Below are 17,726 nucleotides of genomic sequence, written 5' to 3'. Positions count from 1 at the left end.
CAACGCATTGAACACTGCCCGCAATTCCAGAATGTTTATCGAGAGTAGTGACTCCTCCTCGGTCCACCGACCCTGGAGAGAGTGTTGTTCCAACACCGCGCCCTAACCTCTCAGACTGGCTTCCGTTGTCAGCAGGACCAAGTTGGATATCCAGAAGGGACGGCCCCTGCTCAATCGTTGGTCCTGAAGCCACCAGCTCAGTGACAGGCGGACCTCCAGAGACAAGGAGATCATGTGAGATCTGAGACGGTGAGGTAGGCCGTCCCACTTGGACAGAATCAACTTCTGCAGAGGGCGAGAATAAAATTGATCATACTCCACCATGTCGAAAGCCGACACCATGAGACCTAGCACTTGCATTGCCGAATGAATCGACACTTGCGGACGAGATAGGAAGCATCGAATCCTGTCCTGAAGTTTCAGGTTTTTCTCCTGAGACAAGAACACCCGCTGGTTGTGAGTGTCCAATAACACTCCCAGGTGTACCATGCTCCGAGTAGGAACCAGGGATGATTTCCTACAGTTGACAAGCCACCCGCGGGCTGTCATGACCTGGACCGTCAGATTTAGATGACACAGGAGAATTTCTGGGGAATTTGCCAGGATCAACAAATCGTCTAGGTATGGTAGTATTCTGACCCCTTGATGGCGAAGTTGAAGCCGTCGTGACCGCCATTACTTTGGTGAAAACTCGGGGAGCCGTTGTCAAACCAAAGAATAATGCCCGAAATTGGTAATGAAGGTTGCCCACCGCGAACCTCAGATACTGCTGATGAGACACTGCAATGGGACTATGCAGGTAGGCATCCTGTATGTCCAGGGAGACCATATAGTCCCCAGGCTCCAAGGCAAGAACAAAAGAGAGCAGAGTTTCCATACGAAACTTGGAGACCCGCACATACTTGTTCAAGGACTTCAGATTGAGAATCGGCCGTGAGGATCCGTTCGGTTTCGAGACTAGAAACAGCGGTGAATAGTACCCCTTGCCTCTCTGAGCCAGAGGCACCTGTACTACCACTCCTGTGGTCAGGAGGAAATGTACCACCGAAAGCAGAGTGTTTGCTTTTGCCGGGTCCAGAGGAACATCTGTCAGGCAAAATTGATGAGGGGGACGATGCTTGAAGGGTATGCGTAACCTCGAGTGATGACTTCCCTTACCCAGGTATCTGAAGTGGTCTTCAACCATTCCTGGGCAAAACCTAGTAGTCGGCCCCTCACCCTGGGATCCCCCAGAGGGAGGCCCGCCCCGTCACGCAGCAGGCTTGTCACTTTTGGAAGCAGGCTGACGGGCAGCCCAGGCTTCTGGGCTTGGCAGGTCTGGAAGCACGAGCTTGCTTTGGGTACGCATGACCTTTTGCTTTACCTGGAGGACGAAAGAGCCGAGGGAAAGTACTTTTAGTCTTCTGTGCGGAAGGAGCCGTACTAGGTAGGCAAGCTGTTTTAGCAGTAGCCAGATCAGCCACAATCTTATTGAGGTCTTCTCCAAAGAGAATGTCTCCCTTGAAAGGAAGCACCTCCAGGGTTTTCTTGGAATCCATATCCACCGACCACGATCTCAACCAAAGGATACGTCTGGTAAAGACGGACGTAGTAGCAGCCTTGGCCGCCAGCACCCCGGCATCAGAGGCCGCCTCCTTAAGGTATAGAGAAGTCGTGGTAATATATGAGAGACATTGTCGAGTATGCTCATAAGCATCAGAAGGCAGCTCTGCCTCTAGCTCCTGAGCCCACGCCTCAACAGCTTCAGCAGCCCATGTCGCTGCAATAGTTGGCCTATGCACAGCCCCCGTTAGGGTGTAAATCGCTTTCAAACATCCCTCCATGTGTCTATCAGTCGGTTCCTTCAGAGTGGTGACGGTAGTTACTGGCAGAGCAGAGGAAACTACCATGCGCGCCACATGAAAAATCTACAGGCGGAGGAGTTTCCCAATTTTTACATAACTCTGCAGAGAGAGGATAGCGAGCCAACAGCCTCTTATTTGGTATGAATTTTGCCCCCGGATTTTCCCAGGATTCCTGACGTATGTCAGCCAGGTGTTGAGAATGAGGTAAAACTTGTTTAACCACCTTCTTTCGTTTAAATCTATCTGGCTTTTTAGAGACAGTCTCAGGATCATCAGACACCTGAAGAATGAGCCTAATTGCCTCAATCAGATCAGGGACATCCACCAATGACTTCCCTTCCCCATCAGAAACATCTGAGTCAGTGTCTGTGGGATCAGTATATTCACCATCCTCCTCAGAGGACGTGTCTGGGACAGCAGTGGATTGGGAGGAGGTAATGGCCCGTCTAGAAGACGTCTTAGTCTTAGGTGGGCGAGAGTGACACTTAATTTAGTCAGTGACCGGTTCAAATGCTGTCACTGAGTGGAGATTTGATCTGCCCATGGCGGATTAATAGCAGGGACCATAAACTGCTGCAATGGCACAGGTGGTCCCACGGGGGCGCCAATTTAGTTACAAGCATGTTTAACAGCGTGGAAAAGGTAGCCCAAGGTAGGTCATTTGTTACCCCCGGTGCTACGGACCCACTGGGGGGTAAGGAACCCCCTGAACCTGAACGCTCTGCTGCCAAATTTTCCTCCAACACGTCTGTGGCATCAGCACCACGCAATGTGGGAGATGCCCAGCTCCGTTGCCTCGTGTAGCCGACATAACAATAAGCACAATATTGGGCAACCCGGTACAATTCTTAGCAGTGATATACCTATCAAGGACTCTCAGTGAAGTGTGACTGTGTCAGCACAAACCGGGAATCCAAGCGAGAGATTTTATATATATATATATATATATATATATATATATATATATATATATATATATATATATATATATATATCCTATATATTTGCCCTGTGACTCTGTGCCTGCATTTCTAACGCTGGGCGGAGTCACAGTCACAGATCTGGGTGGCTGGAGGCAGGCCAGGAACAGTCCCCTCCCTCGGGCCGCCCATCCCCGCCCAGTCTCCTCTCCATCTCCGCCCACTCCCCTCTTACCCCCCTCCCCGTACACTCCCTGCACCCTGGTGACACTGCAGCCGGTGACTGCTCAGCTGCCGCACAGTCTGGAGGAGAATGCCGTGGACGACCTCTGACTGCCGCACCCGCCCCCCTCCCACCCGCGGCACCCACAGCCTTCACATAATCCGTCCCCCACCCGCGGCACACACCCCGCACCCTCCCACCCGCGGCACTCACTCCCCCCACCCATGGCACCCACATCTGCAGCACCCCCCGCCCCTCCCCCACCCACGGCACTCCCGCCCCTCCCCCACCCATGGCAGACACATCTGCAGCACCCCCGCCCCGCCCCTCCCCCACCCGCGGCACTCCCGCCCCCTCCCCCACCCATAGCACCCACATCTGCAGCACCCCCTGCCCCTCCCCCACCCGCGGCACTACTGCCCCTCCCGCACCAGCGGCACTCCCTCCCTCACCCATAGCAGCCACATCTGCAGCACCAACCCCCGCCCCTCCCCCACCCCCTCCTCCCACCCATAGCACCCACATCTGCAGCACCCCCCACCCGCGGCACTCCCGCCCCTCCCCCACCCATAGCACCCACATCTGCAGCACCACCCACGGCTCTCCCGCCCCTCCCCCACCAGCAGATGCCCCTCCCCCACCCACGGCACACGCCCCCCCACCCACAGCACTCCCACCCCCACCCGTAGCACCCACACCTGCAGCACCACCCGCCGCACTCCCGCACCATCCCCCATCCACAGCACCCCCGCCCCTCCCCCACCCATAGCACCCACATCTGCAGCACCACCCACCCCTCCCCCACCCGCGGCACTCCCGCCCCTCCCCCACCAGCAGCAGATGCCCCTCCCCCACCCGCGGCATTCCCGCCCCTCCCCCACGGCACACGCCCCCCCCCACCTACAGCACTCCCACCCCCACCCGTAGCACCCACACCTGCAGCACCACCCGCCGCACTCCCGCACCATCCCCAGCACCCCCCGCCCCTCCCCCACCCGCGGCACCTACCCATAGCACCCACATCTGCAGCACTTCTAGAACCTATCACCCAACTTCACCCCCCCTGCAACCCCACCTCCCCAAACACCCCCCCCCACTACATCGCCCCTCCCCCATGCAAACCACCTCCAGACCCCCTCCTTCAACCACAGCCCCCTGCACCCACCCCTCCCCCACCAACAGCATCTACACTCCCCTTCCGCACCTGCACCTCCCCCACCCACACACTGAACTTCTGTGAGTATAGTTGCTACCAATGGACATTGGATTAATAAATAAAAAAAAATACTGTGGCCATTATGTGTCTAAGCAACACTGCTACCTGTGGCCATTGTGTATAAGTGGCACAGCTCCCTGTGGCCATTGTGTGTATACGCGGCTCTGGTACCAGTGGCCATTGTGTGTATAAGTGACACTGCTACCTGTGGCCATTGTGTGTATAAGCTCCTCTGCTACCTGTGGCCATTGTGTGTATAAGTGGTGCTGCTACCTGTGGCCATTGTGTGTATAAGTGACACTGCTACCAGTGGCCATTGTGTGCATAAGCGGTGCTGCTAAAAGTGGCCATTGTGTGCATAAGTGGTGCTGCTACCTGTGGCCATTGTGTGTATAAGCGGCTCAGCTATCTGTGTCCATTGTGTGTATACCCGGCTCTGATACCTGTGGCCACTGTGTGTATAAGCTGCGCTGCATACACTAGCAGTATATACTACACCATGTTATTCATTGTGCCCTGCGCCCACTCTTTACGCCCCCTTGACAATCGCACGCCCTTCCCTCTTGCAATAATTACCCAATAGCATAAACTTTTTTGCAGGTAATACTCCATATAATAACAATTATAGCACAGCTGAAGCCCCTGCAAGGGTAAACGGGTCGTAGCCTCTTGCAACGGTATTTTCTGTCTAACACCTTGCCTCCCTTTATCCTCTCCCTACCACCCTGCCTCTCCCTATCCTTTACCGATCGCACAGCGTTTCTGTACATTCCCTTTTTCCCCCGCTACGCCTCTCTATCTTTTCTCAACCGGACACCATTTCTGTATGCCCTCTATACTGCCCTGTGTTTCTGATTCTGTTATCTACCGGCCTGCGTATGTCCAAAGGTGTGCAGGGGTTAACGGGGCGTAGCCCCAAACGACGATGTGAAGAGCGCCCGTAGGGCGCGATGAATCACTGTATGTATGTATGTATGTATGTATGTATGTATGTATGTATGTATGTATGTATGTATATATATATATATATATATATATATATATATATATATATATACACACACATATACACATATACATACATATATATACACACATACTATAAATCACAAGTAAAAATACACAGCAAATATATGTCTTGTAAAAAAAATAAAAAAAGACTATATTATACAGAAAACCTGATACACTTAGCCCCCACAGGTTATGGAATATAGGAATAGCACGCTGAGTGAAATACCCAATATGGCAGCCACGCAGCAGCTTCATGCACACACACATATATAGTCACAAATGTACCACGCAGAAATTATGCACCATAAAACTGCACTGGACTAGCAATACAAAGTAATACTCAGTAAAGCTATATGTGTCAATAATAGATATAACAAAGCACAGTAGATACTGGATGTATATCACAGGGCGTTTGTACCACACAGCCCTAAATGTATGCCCTTTTTCTTAACTAACACTGTCCCAGTGACAGGTAGAATACTTAAGTGTCCTGTAAAATGCACAGCGCTGGCGATCAGGCGGCTTTACAGAGGAGGATTTTCCCCAACAGTCCCAGGAACAGCTCAGCTCCGTTGTGATGGCTGTTGACAGGGAGGGAAGGGGGAAGGAGAGATATGCAGCTCCAGGGCGAGAACATTCACAGAAATGGCGCCCTGGGGCTGGGGCTACAGGTTATGGCCTTCTCCCCCTGCTGGCTTCCACACCGGGTGCTGCGGCTATGAAAAAATAAGATTTTACTCACCGGTAAATCTATTTCTCGTAGTCCGTAGTGGATGCTGGGAACTCCGTAAGGACCATGGGGAATAGCGGCTCCGCAGGAGACTGGGCACAACTAAAGAAAGCTTTAGGACTACCTGGTGTGCACTGGCTCCTCCCACTATGACCCTCCTCCAGACCTCAGTTAGGATACTGTGCCCGGAAGAGCTGACACAATAAGGAAGGATTTTGAATCCCGGGTAAGACTCATACCAGCCACACCGTATAACTCGTGATATTATACCCAGTTAACAGTATGAAATATAACTGAGCCTCACTAACAGATGGCTCATAACAATAACCCTTTAGTTAGGCAATAACTATATACAAGTATTGCAGACAATCCGCACTTGGGATGGGCGCCCAGCATCCACTACGGACTACGAGAAATAGATTTACCGGTGAGTAAAATCTTATTTTCTCTGACGTCCTAGTGGATGCTGGGAACTCCGTAAGGACCATGGGGATTATACCAAAGCTCCCAAACGGGCGGGAGAGTGCGGATGACTCTGCAGCACCGAATGAGCAAACTCAAGGTCCTCCTCAGCCAGGGTATCAAACTTGCAGACTTTTTCAAAATTGTTTGAACCCGACCAAGTAACAGCTCGGCAAAGTTGTAAAGCCGAGACCCCTCGGGCAGCCGCCCAAGAAGAGCCCACTTTCCTCGTGGAATGGGCTTTTACAGATTTAGGGTGCGGCAGTCCAGCCGCAGAATGTGCAAGTTGAATCGTGCTACAGATCCAGCGAGCAATAGTCTGCTTAGAAGCAGGAGCACCCAGCTTGTTGGGTGCATACAGGATAAATAGAGAGTCAGTTTTCCTGACTCCAGCCGTCCTGGAAACATCTATTTTCAGGGCCCTGACTACGTCCAGTAACTTGGAGTCCTCCAAGTCCCACGTAGCCGCAGGCACCACAACAGGTTGGTTCACATGAAAAACTGATACCACCTTAGGAAGGAATTGGGAACGAGTCCTCAATTCCGCCCTATCCATACGAAAATCAGATAAGTGCTTTTGCATGACAAAACCGCCAATTCTGATACACGCCTGGCCGACGCCAACCGCATGACCACTTCCCACGTGAGGTATTTTAGTTCTACGGATTTAAGTGGCTCAACCCAATGCGACTTCAGGAAATCCAACACCACGTTGAGATCCCACGGTGCCACTAGAGGCACAAACGGGGGCTGAATATGCAGCACTCCCTTAACAAAAGTCTGAACTTCAGGCAGTGAAGCCAGTTCTTTTTGGAAGAAAATGTACAGAGCCGAAATCTGGACCTTAACGTAACCCAATTTCAGGCCCGTAGTCACTCCTGACTGTAGGAAGTGCAGATATCGACCCAGTTGAAATTCCTCCGTTGGGGCCTTCCTGGCCTCACACCAAGCAACATATTTTTGCCATATGCAGTGATAATATTTTGCTATCACATCTTTCCTAGCCTTAATCAGCGTAGGAATGACTTCCTCCGGAATGCCTTTTTCCTTTAGGATCCGGTGTTCAACCGCCATGCCGTCAAACACAGCCGTGGTAAGTCTTGGACAGGCAGGGCCCCTGCTGCAGCAGGTCCTGTCTGAGCGGCAGAGGCCATGGGTCCTCTGAGATCATTTCTTGAAGTTCTGGGTACCAAGCTCTTCTTGGCCAATCCGGAACCACGAGTATAGTTCTTACTCCTCTCCTTCTTAGTATTCTCAATACCTTGGGTATGAGAGGCAAAGGAAGGAACACATACACCGACTGGTACACCCACGGTGTTACCAGAGCGTCCACAGCTATCGCCTGAGGGTCCCTTGACCAGGCGCAATATCTTTTTAGCTTTTGTTGAGGCGTGACGCCATCACGTCACCTGTGGCCTTTCTCAACGGTGTACAATCATTTTGAAGACTTCTGGATGAAGTCCCCACTCTCCCGGGTGGAGGTCGTGCCTGCCGAGAAAGTCTGCTTCCCAGCTGTCCACTCCGGGAATGAACATTGCCGACAGTGCTAACACATGATTTTCCGCCCATCGGAAAATCCTTGTGGCTTCTGCCATCACCATCCTGCTTCTTGTGCCGCCCTGCTGGTTTACATGGGCGACCGCCGTGATGTTGTCTGACTGGATCAGCACCGGCTGGTGTTGAAGCAGGGGTCTAGCCTGACTTAGGGCATTGTGAATGGCCCTTAGTCCCAGAATATTTATGTGTAGGGAAGTCTCCTGACTTGACCATAGTCCTTGGAAGTTTCTTCCCTGTGTGACTGCCCCCAGCCTCGAAGGCTGGCATCCGTGGTCACCAGGCCCCAGTCCTGTATGCCGAATCTGCGGCCCTCTAGAAGATGAGCACTCTGCAGCCACCACAACAGCGACACCCAGGCCCTTGGAGACAGGGTTAGCAGCCGATGCATCTGAAGATGCGACCCGGACCTCTTGTCCAACAGATCCCACTGGAAGATCCTTGCCTGGAACCTGCCGAATGGAATTTCTTCGTAAGAAGCTACCATCTTTCCCAGGACTCGCGTGCATTGATGCACCGACACCTGTATTTGTATTAGGAGGTCTCTGCCTAGAGATGACAACTCCTTGGCCTTCTCCTCCGGGAGAAACCCTTTTTTCTTGTTCTGTGTCCAGAACCATACCCAGGAACAGTAGACGCGTCGTAGGAACCAGCTGTGACTTTGGACTATTCAGAATCCAGCCGTGCTGTTGTAGCACTTCCCGAGATAGTGCTACTCCGACGAACAACTGCTCCCTGGACCTCGCCTTTATAAGGAGATCGTCCAAGTACGGGATAATTATAACTCCCTTTTTTTGAAGGAGTATCATCATTTCGGCCATTACCTTGGTACTCCCTGGACTGGTAATGACAGTCCTGTACCACAATTTTGAGGTACTCCTGGTGAGGAGGGTAAATGGGGACATGCAGGTAAGCATCCTTGATGTCCAGTGATACCATGTAATCCCCTTCGTCCAGGCTTGCAAGAACCGCCCTGAGCGATTCCATTTTGAACTTGAACCTTCGTATATAAGTGTTCAAGGATTTAAATTTTAGAATGGGTCTCACCAAACCGCCTGGTTTCGGTACCACAAACATTGTGGAATAGTAACCCCGGCCTTGTTGAAGGAGGGGTACCTTGATTATCACCTGCTGGAAGTACAACTTGTGAATTGCCGCCAGTACTACCTCTCCTCGAGAGCAGCAGGCAAGGCTGATTTGAGGTAACGGTGAGGGGGAGTTGCCTCGAACTCCAGCTTGTATCCCTGTGATACTACTTGCAGAACCCAGGGATCCACCTGTGAGCGAGCCCACTGGTCGCTGAAGTTCCCGAGACGCGCCCCCACCGCACCTGGCTCCACCTGTGGAGCCCCAGCGTCATGCGGTGGACTCAGAGGAAGCGGGGGAAGATTTTTGATCCTGGGAACTGGCTGTCTGGTGCAGCTTTTTCCCTCTTCCCTTGTCTCTGTGCAGAAAGGAAGCGCCTTTGACCCGCTTGCTTTTCTGAAGCCGAAAGGAATGTACCTTATAATACGGTGCTTTCTTAGGCTGTGAGGAAACTTGAGGTAAATTTTTTTCCTTCCCAGCTGTTGCTGTGGATACGAGGTCCCAGAGACGATCCCCAACAATTCCTCACCCTTATAAGGCAGAATCTTCATGTGCCTTCTAAAGTCAGCATCACCCGTCCACTGCCGGGTCCCTAATACCCTCCTGGCAGAATGGACATTGCATTAATTTTGGATGCCAGTCGGCAAATATCCCTCTGTGCATCCCACATATATAAGACGACGTCTTTAATATGCTCTATGGTTAGCAAATAGTATCCCTGTCCTGACAGGGTAATAGACCACGCTGCAGCAGCACTATCCATGCTGAGGCAATTGCAGGTCTCAGTATATTACCTGAGTGTGTATATACAGACTTCAGGATAGCCACTGCTTTTTATCAGCAGGCTCCTTCAAAGTGGCCGTATCCTAAGACGGCAGTGCCACCTTTTATGACAAACGTGTGAGCGCCTTATCCACCCTAGGGGATATCTCCCAACGTGACCTATCCTCTGGCGGGAAAGGGTACGCCATCAGTAACTTTTTAGAAATTACCAGTTTCTTATCGGGGGAACCCACGCTTCATTCACTCATCTGATGGGGCAACAAAACACTGGCTGCTTTTTCTCCCCAAACATAAAACCCCTTTTTTGTGGTATTTGGGTTAATGTCAGAAATGTGTAACACATTTTTCATTGCCGAGTGCAACGGATGTTCCCAGTGGATTGTGTATATGTCTCAACCTCGTCGACACTGGAGTCAGACTCCGTGTCGACATCTGTGTCTGCCATCTGAGGGAGCGGGCGTTTTTGAGCCCCTGATGGTCTTTGAGACGCCTGGGCAGGCGCGGGCTGAGAAGCCGGCTGTCCCATAGCTGTTACGTCATCCAGCCCTTTACATAAGGAGTTGACACTGTCAGTTAATACCTTCCACTTATCCATCCACTCTGGTGTCGGCCCCACAGGGGGCGACATCACATTTATCGGCATCTGCTCCGCCTCCACGTACCTTCCTCCTCAAACATGTCGACACAGCCGTACCGACACACCGCACACACACAGGGAATGCTCTGACTGAGGACAGGACCCCACAAAGTCCTTTGGGGAGACAGAGAGAGAGTATGCCAGCACACACCAGAGCGCTATATAATGCAGGGATTAACACTATAACTGAGTGATTTTTCCCCCAATAGCTGCTTGTATACACAGTATTGCGCCTAAATTTGGTGCCCCCCCTCTCTTTTTAACCCTTTGAGCCTGAAAACTACAGGGGAGAGCCTGGGGAGCTGTCTTCCAGCTGCACTGTGAAGAAAAAATGGCGCCAGTGTGCTGAGGGAGATAGCCCCGCGACTTATCTCCCGCTTTTTTTATGGATTCTGGCAGGGGTATTTATCACATATATAGCCTCTGGGACTATATATTGTGATTTTTTGCCAGCCAAGGTATTCATATTGCTGCTCAGGGCGCCCCCCCCCCCCAGCGCCCTGCGTGTGAGGTGTGCATGAGGAGCAATGGCGCACAGCTGCAGTGCTGTGCGCTACCTTGTTGAAGACCGAAGTCTTCTGCCGCCGATTTCCAGGACCATCTTCATGCTTCTGGCTCTGTAAGGGGAATGGCGGCGCAGCTCCGGGACCGAACGATCGAGGTCGGGTCCTGTGTTCGATCCCTCTGGAGCTAATGGTGTCCAGTAGCCTAAGAAGCCCAAACTATCTCCAGTCAGGTAGGTTCGCTTCTTCTCCCCTTAGTCCCTCGTAGCAGTGAGTCTGTTGCCAGCAGATCTCACTGAAAATAAAAAAACTAAAATATACTTTCTTTTCTAGGAGCTCAGGAGAGCCCCTAGTGTGCATCCAGCTCAGCCGGGCACAAAATTCTAACTGAGGTCTGGAGGAGGGTCATAGTGGGAGGAGCCAGTGCACAGCAGGTAGTCCTAAAGCTTTCTTTAGTTGTGCCCAGTCTCCTGCGGAGCCGCTATTCCCCATGGTCCTTACGGAGTTCCCAGCATCCACTAGGACGTCAGAGAAACGGGGTTTTAACAGAGGGAAAAAACCCCACTTGTGCCCATTGTACCTGGTGTCTAGTGGAGCGGCTGTTCAATAACAGTGTCCACGCCAGCGCACGCGCAGCCCGACTCCTGTGGCCGTGCCGGATCGCGGTAAACAGCGGCCAAAGAGACCCCTTACCTCTCCATGTACCTGCAGCCTCGCGATCCTGGAGGTCAGCGGCGGGTGTGTGTGTGTGGCTAACCAGAAGATCACCGGAGCCTCCGCTGTAGTTACCAAACAACCAGGGCGCGGGAGTATACAGCGCCGCTGGGGGTGATGGAGCTGCAGCAAAGTATTTCTATCTGACATTAAACGCTGCAGCCCTTGAAGTCTTGAAAGTATTTTTCTTCTTTCTTCAAATTGAGCTATAATATGGGCTGCAATGGCAGCCCCCCTGTTGATTGCCTGCTTACTGCAAGGCACCAATTTACAAACTGAGCTCCTGTGCACGGAGGCAGTGTTATAGAGGAGGCGGCGCTGTGCATCTTGGGAACAGTCAAAGCTTGGAGCCTGTTGGTGCCTCGGATCAAGATCCTACTCTACACCCTGATGTTATTCCTTGTGGAGCCCAGTGTACCCAGCAGCAGAAAAAAAAATAACTCATAATAATCTAGCACAAACAAGCTCAAGGATAAATTGTAATCACATTTTATTGCAATACTAATAAAAAAATAAAAAGTCTAGAGTATATAAAATCCAGTTTCACTTCAATTACTTTGGTGGTCAATGCTATATACTGTAGCTTTTAATAAAAGCAGCTTGTGGGAGTCCACCAACATCAACAGTATAATCCCTCTTAACAATTATGCAACTAATCAGTCACAAAAACAGTCCGATCTAATGCGAATATTGGTTGCACTAGATAGATATTTATTTATATATATTTATAGTCAATGCCTGACTACTATTTAGTACGAGATCACGATGAACTAGCCAGTAGTCCTCAATAGCAGAGTGAAGGGGGTTTATTTATTAAGCATCAAGTTGTAAAACCTGGCGATCTGTTCAGGTTTATACCAGGAAATGAAAAGGGCTATACTTTTGCTAGCTGTGTTTTATATACCCATTACCTCAAGGATTCAATTGATTTAATTTCTGTGCGAGGTCATCAGCCATCCTGCAAGTGGTAGGCGCCACTTTCACATGTGTACAAAGTGTTTTTTAAAATACTTGTCCAAAGTGCCGATCCAGTTGATTAACAATTGTGGCAAAAACGAAATAAAAATCTAAACTGCATTATAAAATTGTAGTATTTGTTACTTACCTTTTACACCTTGTAATGAGCTCTTTACTGCATTGACGCACTTCTCACAGGTCATCTGAACTGCAAACTCCAGCTACCAGAAAGAAAAAAATCAAAAGGATTATTATTATCATTGTTTGTTTGTATAGTACTACCATATCAGGCTGTTTTTTCCAGAGAATATTGAGGTATTCGTATCACTGCACATTGAGGCTTAGTATAAATTGTCTAACACTAACACGCTAGGATCCATTTTCACATGTCAATCAGTCTACCACTATTTATTTGGACTGTGAGAAAAAAAAAACCTACGCAAACACTGGGGAACCATAAATAACCCACAGATAGTACCCTGATCAGAATCAATCTCATGACCCCAATAGGGAGCCACTGTAATAAGATTACAAAATAGTTGCTCAATGACTTCAGCAGCCTGTGCTGTTCAGCCTCATATCACCACGTTAGTGGCCTTTAACTCTCTACAGATATTAAAACACAAATGGTCAATTCTGTCTATAGACGCTTACCAATAACCCCCACATTTTGTTTCCTTTAAGAAGGGCACAGTTGGGACTCAAGCTCCCATAGGAACCTATATGTTTCTCTCTGGCACAGAATGGGATACAAAAAAGTGTGCACATATTGCTTTATCTGTTTTACTTCAATGCCTTTCACTTATGAATTTACTTAGTCAAGCAGAAGTGCTTATTGGGATCCCATACTGCCTGGACATACTCACTGCATCAGAGTCAGACACAGCTCAGCTGCATCCTGAAAGATGAAAATAAACAACTTTCTAAAGATATAGGGCCTATGTAGCACTGGTGATAGTGGGGACCCAAAAAGTATCATTCCGTATGGCTTCATATCACACAAATGACAACTGTTTTTTAAGGGCTATTTAATAAACCTCTCTTGGCAGAACAGTGAATGATAATAGCACGACCTCGCAAAGAGTAAGCAGTAAAGCAATACCTTCTCTCATTACTACTGGGTTCAGATACAGGGGCCATAACTAGGAGTGTGCGGATTGCGCCACCGCACATAACGCTGCAGGGTAAATTCTCTTTCTTGCAGTGTTCTTTAAGTGCGTGCATAATTTATTATAATAATATATTATATATATATATATACATACATACATACATACATACATACACGATTCCAAAAGAGATGGCACTCAAAGACTATTTTAGATGAAAATAAAATCACATGTATTGCAAATACATCAAACGTTTTCGGGGCCCCGTATTTGCATCTAAAATAGTCTTTGAGTGCCATCTCTTTTGAAATCGGATATTATTTACTATGGATGGGCACCTAAGCATGAGGGTTTGGCGACTGGAGTGCCGGCAGATTATGGATTGAAAAATAGATAGAGATATATCTATCTATATCACATTACATGGTTGTTGAGGTTGAAAAAAAGACAATTGTCCAACAAGTTCAACCTATAGTGCTATATGCTGTATTATCTGCAATTTACTTGTAACCTTCGATGCTATTTTCCGCAAAAAAAATTGTCTAATCCTTTCTTAAATGCCTCAATTGAATCAGACATTACCACTCTCTCCGGCAGTGAATTCCATAAACTCACTGTCCCGCACTATGAAGAAACCTTTCCTACGCTTGATCTTAAACTTCCTCCCTTCTAACCTAAAGGGATGACCACGTGTCCTGTGTACAGAGCTCTTAATAAGTAAATCACCTGAAAGTTCCTTATATTACCCCTTGATATATTTGAAGATATTAATCATGTCCCCTCTTATGCGCCTTTTTTCCAGTGTAAACATATCCAGCCTAAGTAGTCTTTCCTCATAATCCAAATAGTCTAGGCCCTTAACTAATTTTGTAGCTCTTTTCTGAACCCGTTCTAGTTCAACTATGTCTTTTTTATAGTGCGGAGGCCAAAATTGTACACAGTATTCTAGATGAGGCCGTACCAACTCAGTGGCAGGATTACACTTTCATCACTGGTCTCTATTCCCCGTTTTATGCATGCTAATACCATACCTCCCAACTGTCCCGATTTTCGCGGGACAGTCCCGCTGTCCCACCCGCGGGCAGCAGTGTCCCGCGGTGGGGGGGGGGGGGGCAGTTGGGAGGCTCCTGCACTCGCTGCCCTGCTTAGCAGAGCAGTGGTGAATAGACAATGTGCACATGCGCACGGCGTCTATTCACTGCAGACAGAGGGAGAGGGGACATGCCAGCGGCTCACAGAGAGCTGGGCATGCCCCCTCAGTGACAAAAACGGGGGCGTGGCTCGCGATCGTGGGTCCTCCGCGAAGCCACGCCCCCTTTTCGGTAACGCGCGCGGCGGCGCCGCGCGTGTGTCCCTCTTACCGACAGGACAAAGTTGGGAGGTATGCAATACCCTGTTAAGGCATCCCAAATTCTCCTGAATGCTATCCCTTAATACTCCTTCCATTATTTTCCTCACTATAGATGTTAGGCTTACTGGTCTGTTATTCCCAGGATTAGATTTAGTTCCCTTTTTAAAAAGTGGCACCATATCTGCAATTTGCCAGTCCCTTGGAACCTCACCTGTCATGATGGAAGAGTTAAAGATTAAATGTAATGGCTTTGCTATCTCTGAGCTTTGCTCCTTGAGAACCCTTGGGAGCAGTCCATCTGGCCCCCGTGATTTATTGATCTTAATTTTATTCAGTCATTCTTTGACTACATCAGGCTTTTTCAACCAGTGTGCCGTGGCACACTAGTGTGCTGCGACCAGTTGCAAGGTGTGCCGCAGAGCCAGGGCAGCTTCTTGCATCTTCAGAGTGAACTGTTGGCCCAGGCTCTTCTTAGAGGATCAGTTGTGCTCAGACCTTGACCTATGCTTTGAAAACTGTGTTATATCATAGGTCACGGCAGCCGAGTCTCACCAAGCCTGCCTGCATACACATCTTCCAGTTCCCGCCTGCATACACAGCTTTCCATGGCAACTCACATCCACACCTGCCTGCCCGCCCGCTGCTCAGTATTCGCAGAACTCCACTATGAACAAGCCCCGCCACTGAGGGACAAGGAGGTCAGCTGATAATATTTGTTATTTTATTTCTCCTGTGGGGAACAATATGATTTCAATAGGATTTATGTGGGGAGAATAAGAATTTATGGATTTATGGGGGGAACAATGTGAATAATTCATGTGGGGAGCAATAGGATTTATGTAGGGAGCAACATGATTTATGTGGGGAGCAATGCGATTGTTTTTCCTGTGTATGCATGTATGTGTGGATTTTTTTTTACTGTGAGGGCCAATGTTTGTGTTTTGTTTTTTATTCTGTGGGGAACTGATGGTGTGCCTTGGGAATTTTCAAATATTGTTTGGTGTGCCGTGAGTAAAAAAAAAAAGGTTGAAAATCACTGGACTACATCCTCACTTAAACACGAGTAGTAATTTTGGTTCTTACCCTTATTTTTATCTTGTTCTATTCCTACCATTTTTTCCTCTATAGTAAATACCGACGAGAAGAATTTATTCAATAAATCTGCTTTATCATAGTCGCTATTTAACAATTCACCCAGTTCATTTTTTAGGGGTCCTATGCTGTAATTTTTTTATCCTTTTACCATTGATATACTTAAAAAATTTCTTGGGGTTAGATTTAACTTCCTTTGCAATCCGTTTTTCATTTTCTTTTTTAGCTGCTCTGATTTCCTTTTTGCATAGTTTATTCCACTCTTTGTAGTAGCGGAAGGTCTCCATACTCCCGTCGGATTTAAATGCCTTAAATGCTCCCCTTTTTTGTCCATCAATTCCTTTACCTTCTTATTTAGCCACCTGCTTCTCTTACTTTTGCTGCCCATTGGAATGTATTTATGCATAAATTTGCACAGCAGCGTTTTAAAGGTGACCCACATTTCTACAGTACTCTTACCATTAAAAAATTTGTCCCAATCTACGCCCTTTATCGATTGTCTGAGCAAGGTAAAAATTAGCTTTACTAAAATTTAAAGTTTTAGTCAAACCCTTTTAAATAAGAATTTACTCACCGGTAATTCTATTTCTCGTAGTCCGTAGTGGATGCTGGGTACTCCGTAAGGACCATGGGGAATAGACGGGCTCTGCAGGAGACTGGGCACTCTTAAAAGAAAGATTAGGTACTATATCTGGTGTGCACTGGCTCCTCCCTCTATGCCCCTCCTCCAGACCTCAGTTAGGGAAACTGTGCCCGGAAGAGCTGACATTACTAGGAAAGGATTTGGAATCCAGGGTAAGACTCATACCAGCCACACCAATCACACTGTACAACTTGTGATAACTATACCCAGTTAACAGTATGAACAACTGAGCCTCAGTCAATAGATGGCTCATAACAATAACCCTTTAGTTAAGCAATAACTATATACATGTATTGCAGAGAGTCCACACTTTGGGACGGGCTCCCAGCATCCACTACGGACTACGAGAAATAGAATTACCGGTGAGTAAATTCTTATTTTCTCTGACGTCCTAGTGGATGCTGGGTACTCCGTAAGGACCATGGGGATTATACCAAAGCTCCCAAACGGGCGGGAGAGTGCGGATGACTCTGCAGCACCGAATGAGCAAAGGCAAGGTCCTCCTCAGCCAGGGTATCAAACTTGTAGAACTTAGCAAATGTGTTTGAACCCGACCAAGTAGCAGCTCGGCAAAGCTGTAAAGCCGAGACCCCTCGGGCAGCCGCCCAAGAAGAGCCCACCTTCCTTGTGGAATGGGCTTTTAATGATTTAGGATGCGGCAATCCTGCCGCAGAATGAGCTTGCTGAATCGTGTTACAGATCCAGCACGCAGTAGTTTGCTTTGAAGCAGGAGCACCCAGCTTGTTGGGTGCATGCAGGATAAACAGCGAGTCAGTTTTCCTGACTCCAGCCATCCTGGCTACATAGATTTTCAAAGCCCTGACTACATCTAGTATCTTGGAGTCCTCCAAGTCCCGAGTAGCCGCAGGCACCACAATAGGTTGGTTCAAA

General features: G+C 48.7%; 1 protein-coding gene across 4 annotated transcripts in view; it reads right to left on the bottom strand.

Annotated features, from left to right (window-relative positions):
* Window positions 1-17,726, bottom strand: part of CCS (copper chaperone for superoxide dismutase) — a 356,173-nt gene that overhangs the window by 301,555 nt on the left and 36,892 nt on the right. For all 4 annotated transcript variants that reach the window (XM_063945156.1, XM_063945154.1, XM_063945157.1 and 1 more), the window contains exon 2: window positions 12,789-12,861. In XM_063945156.1, coding sequence (XP_063801226.1) covers window positions 12,789-12,861 — 73 coding nt within the window. The remainder of the gene's footprint in view (window positions 1-12,788; window positions 12,862-17,726) is intronic.

The sequence above is a fragment of the Pseudophryne corroboree genome, chromosome 11, assembly GCF_028390025.1.
Source record: "Pseudophryne corroboree isolate aPseCor3 chromosome 11, aPseCor3.hap2, whole genome shotgun sequence".
In the NCBI taxonomy this organism is placed as follows: Eukaryota; Metazoa; Chordata; class Amphibia; order Anura; family Myobatrachidae; genus Pseudophryne; species Pseudophryne corroboree.
The sequence above is the reverse complement of the archived record's forward strand: the minus strand, read 5'-3'. Positions and strand labels throughout refer to the sequence as shown.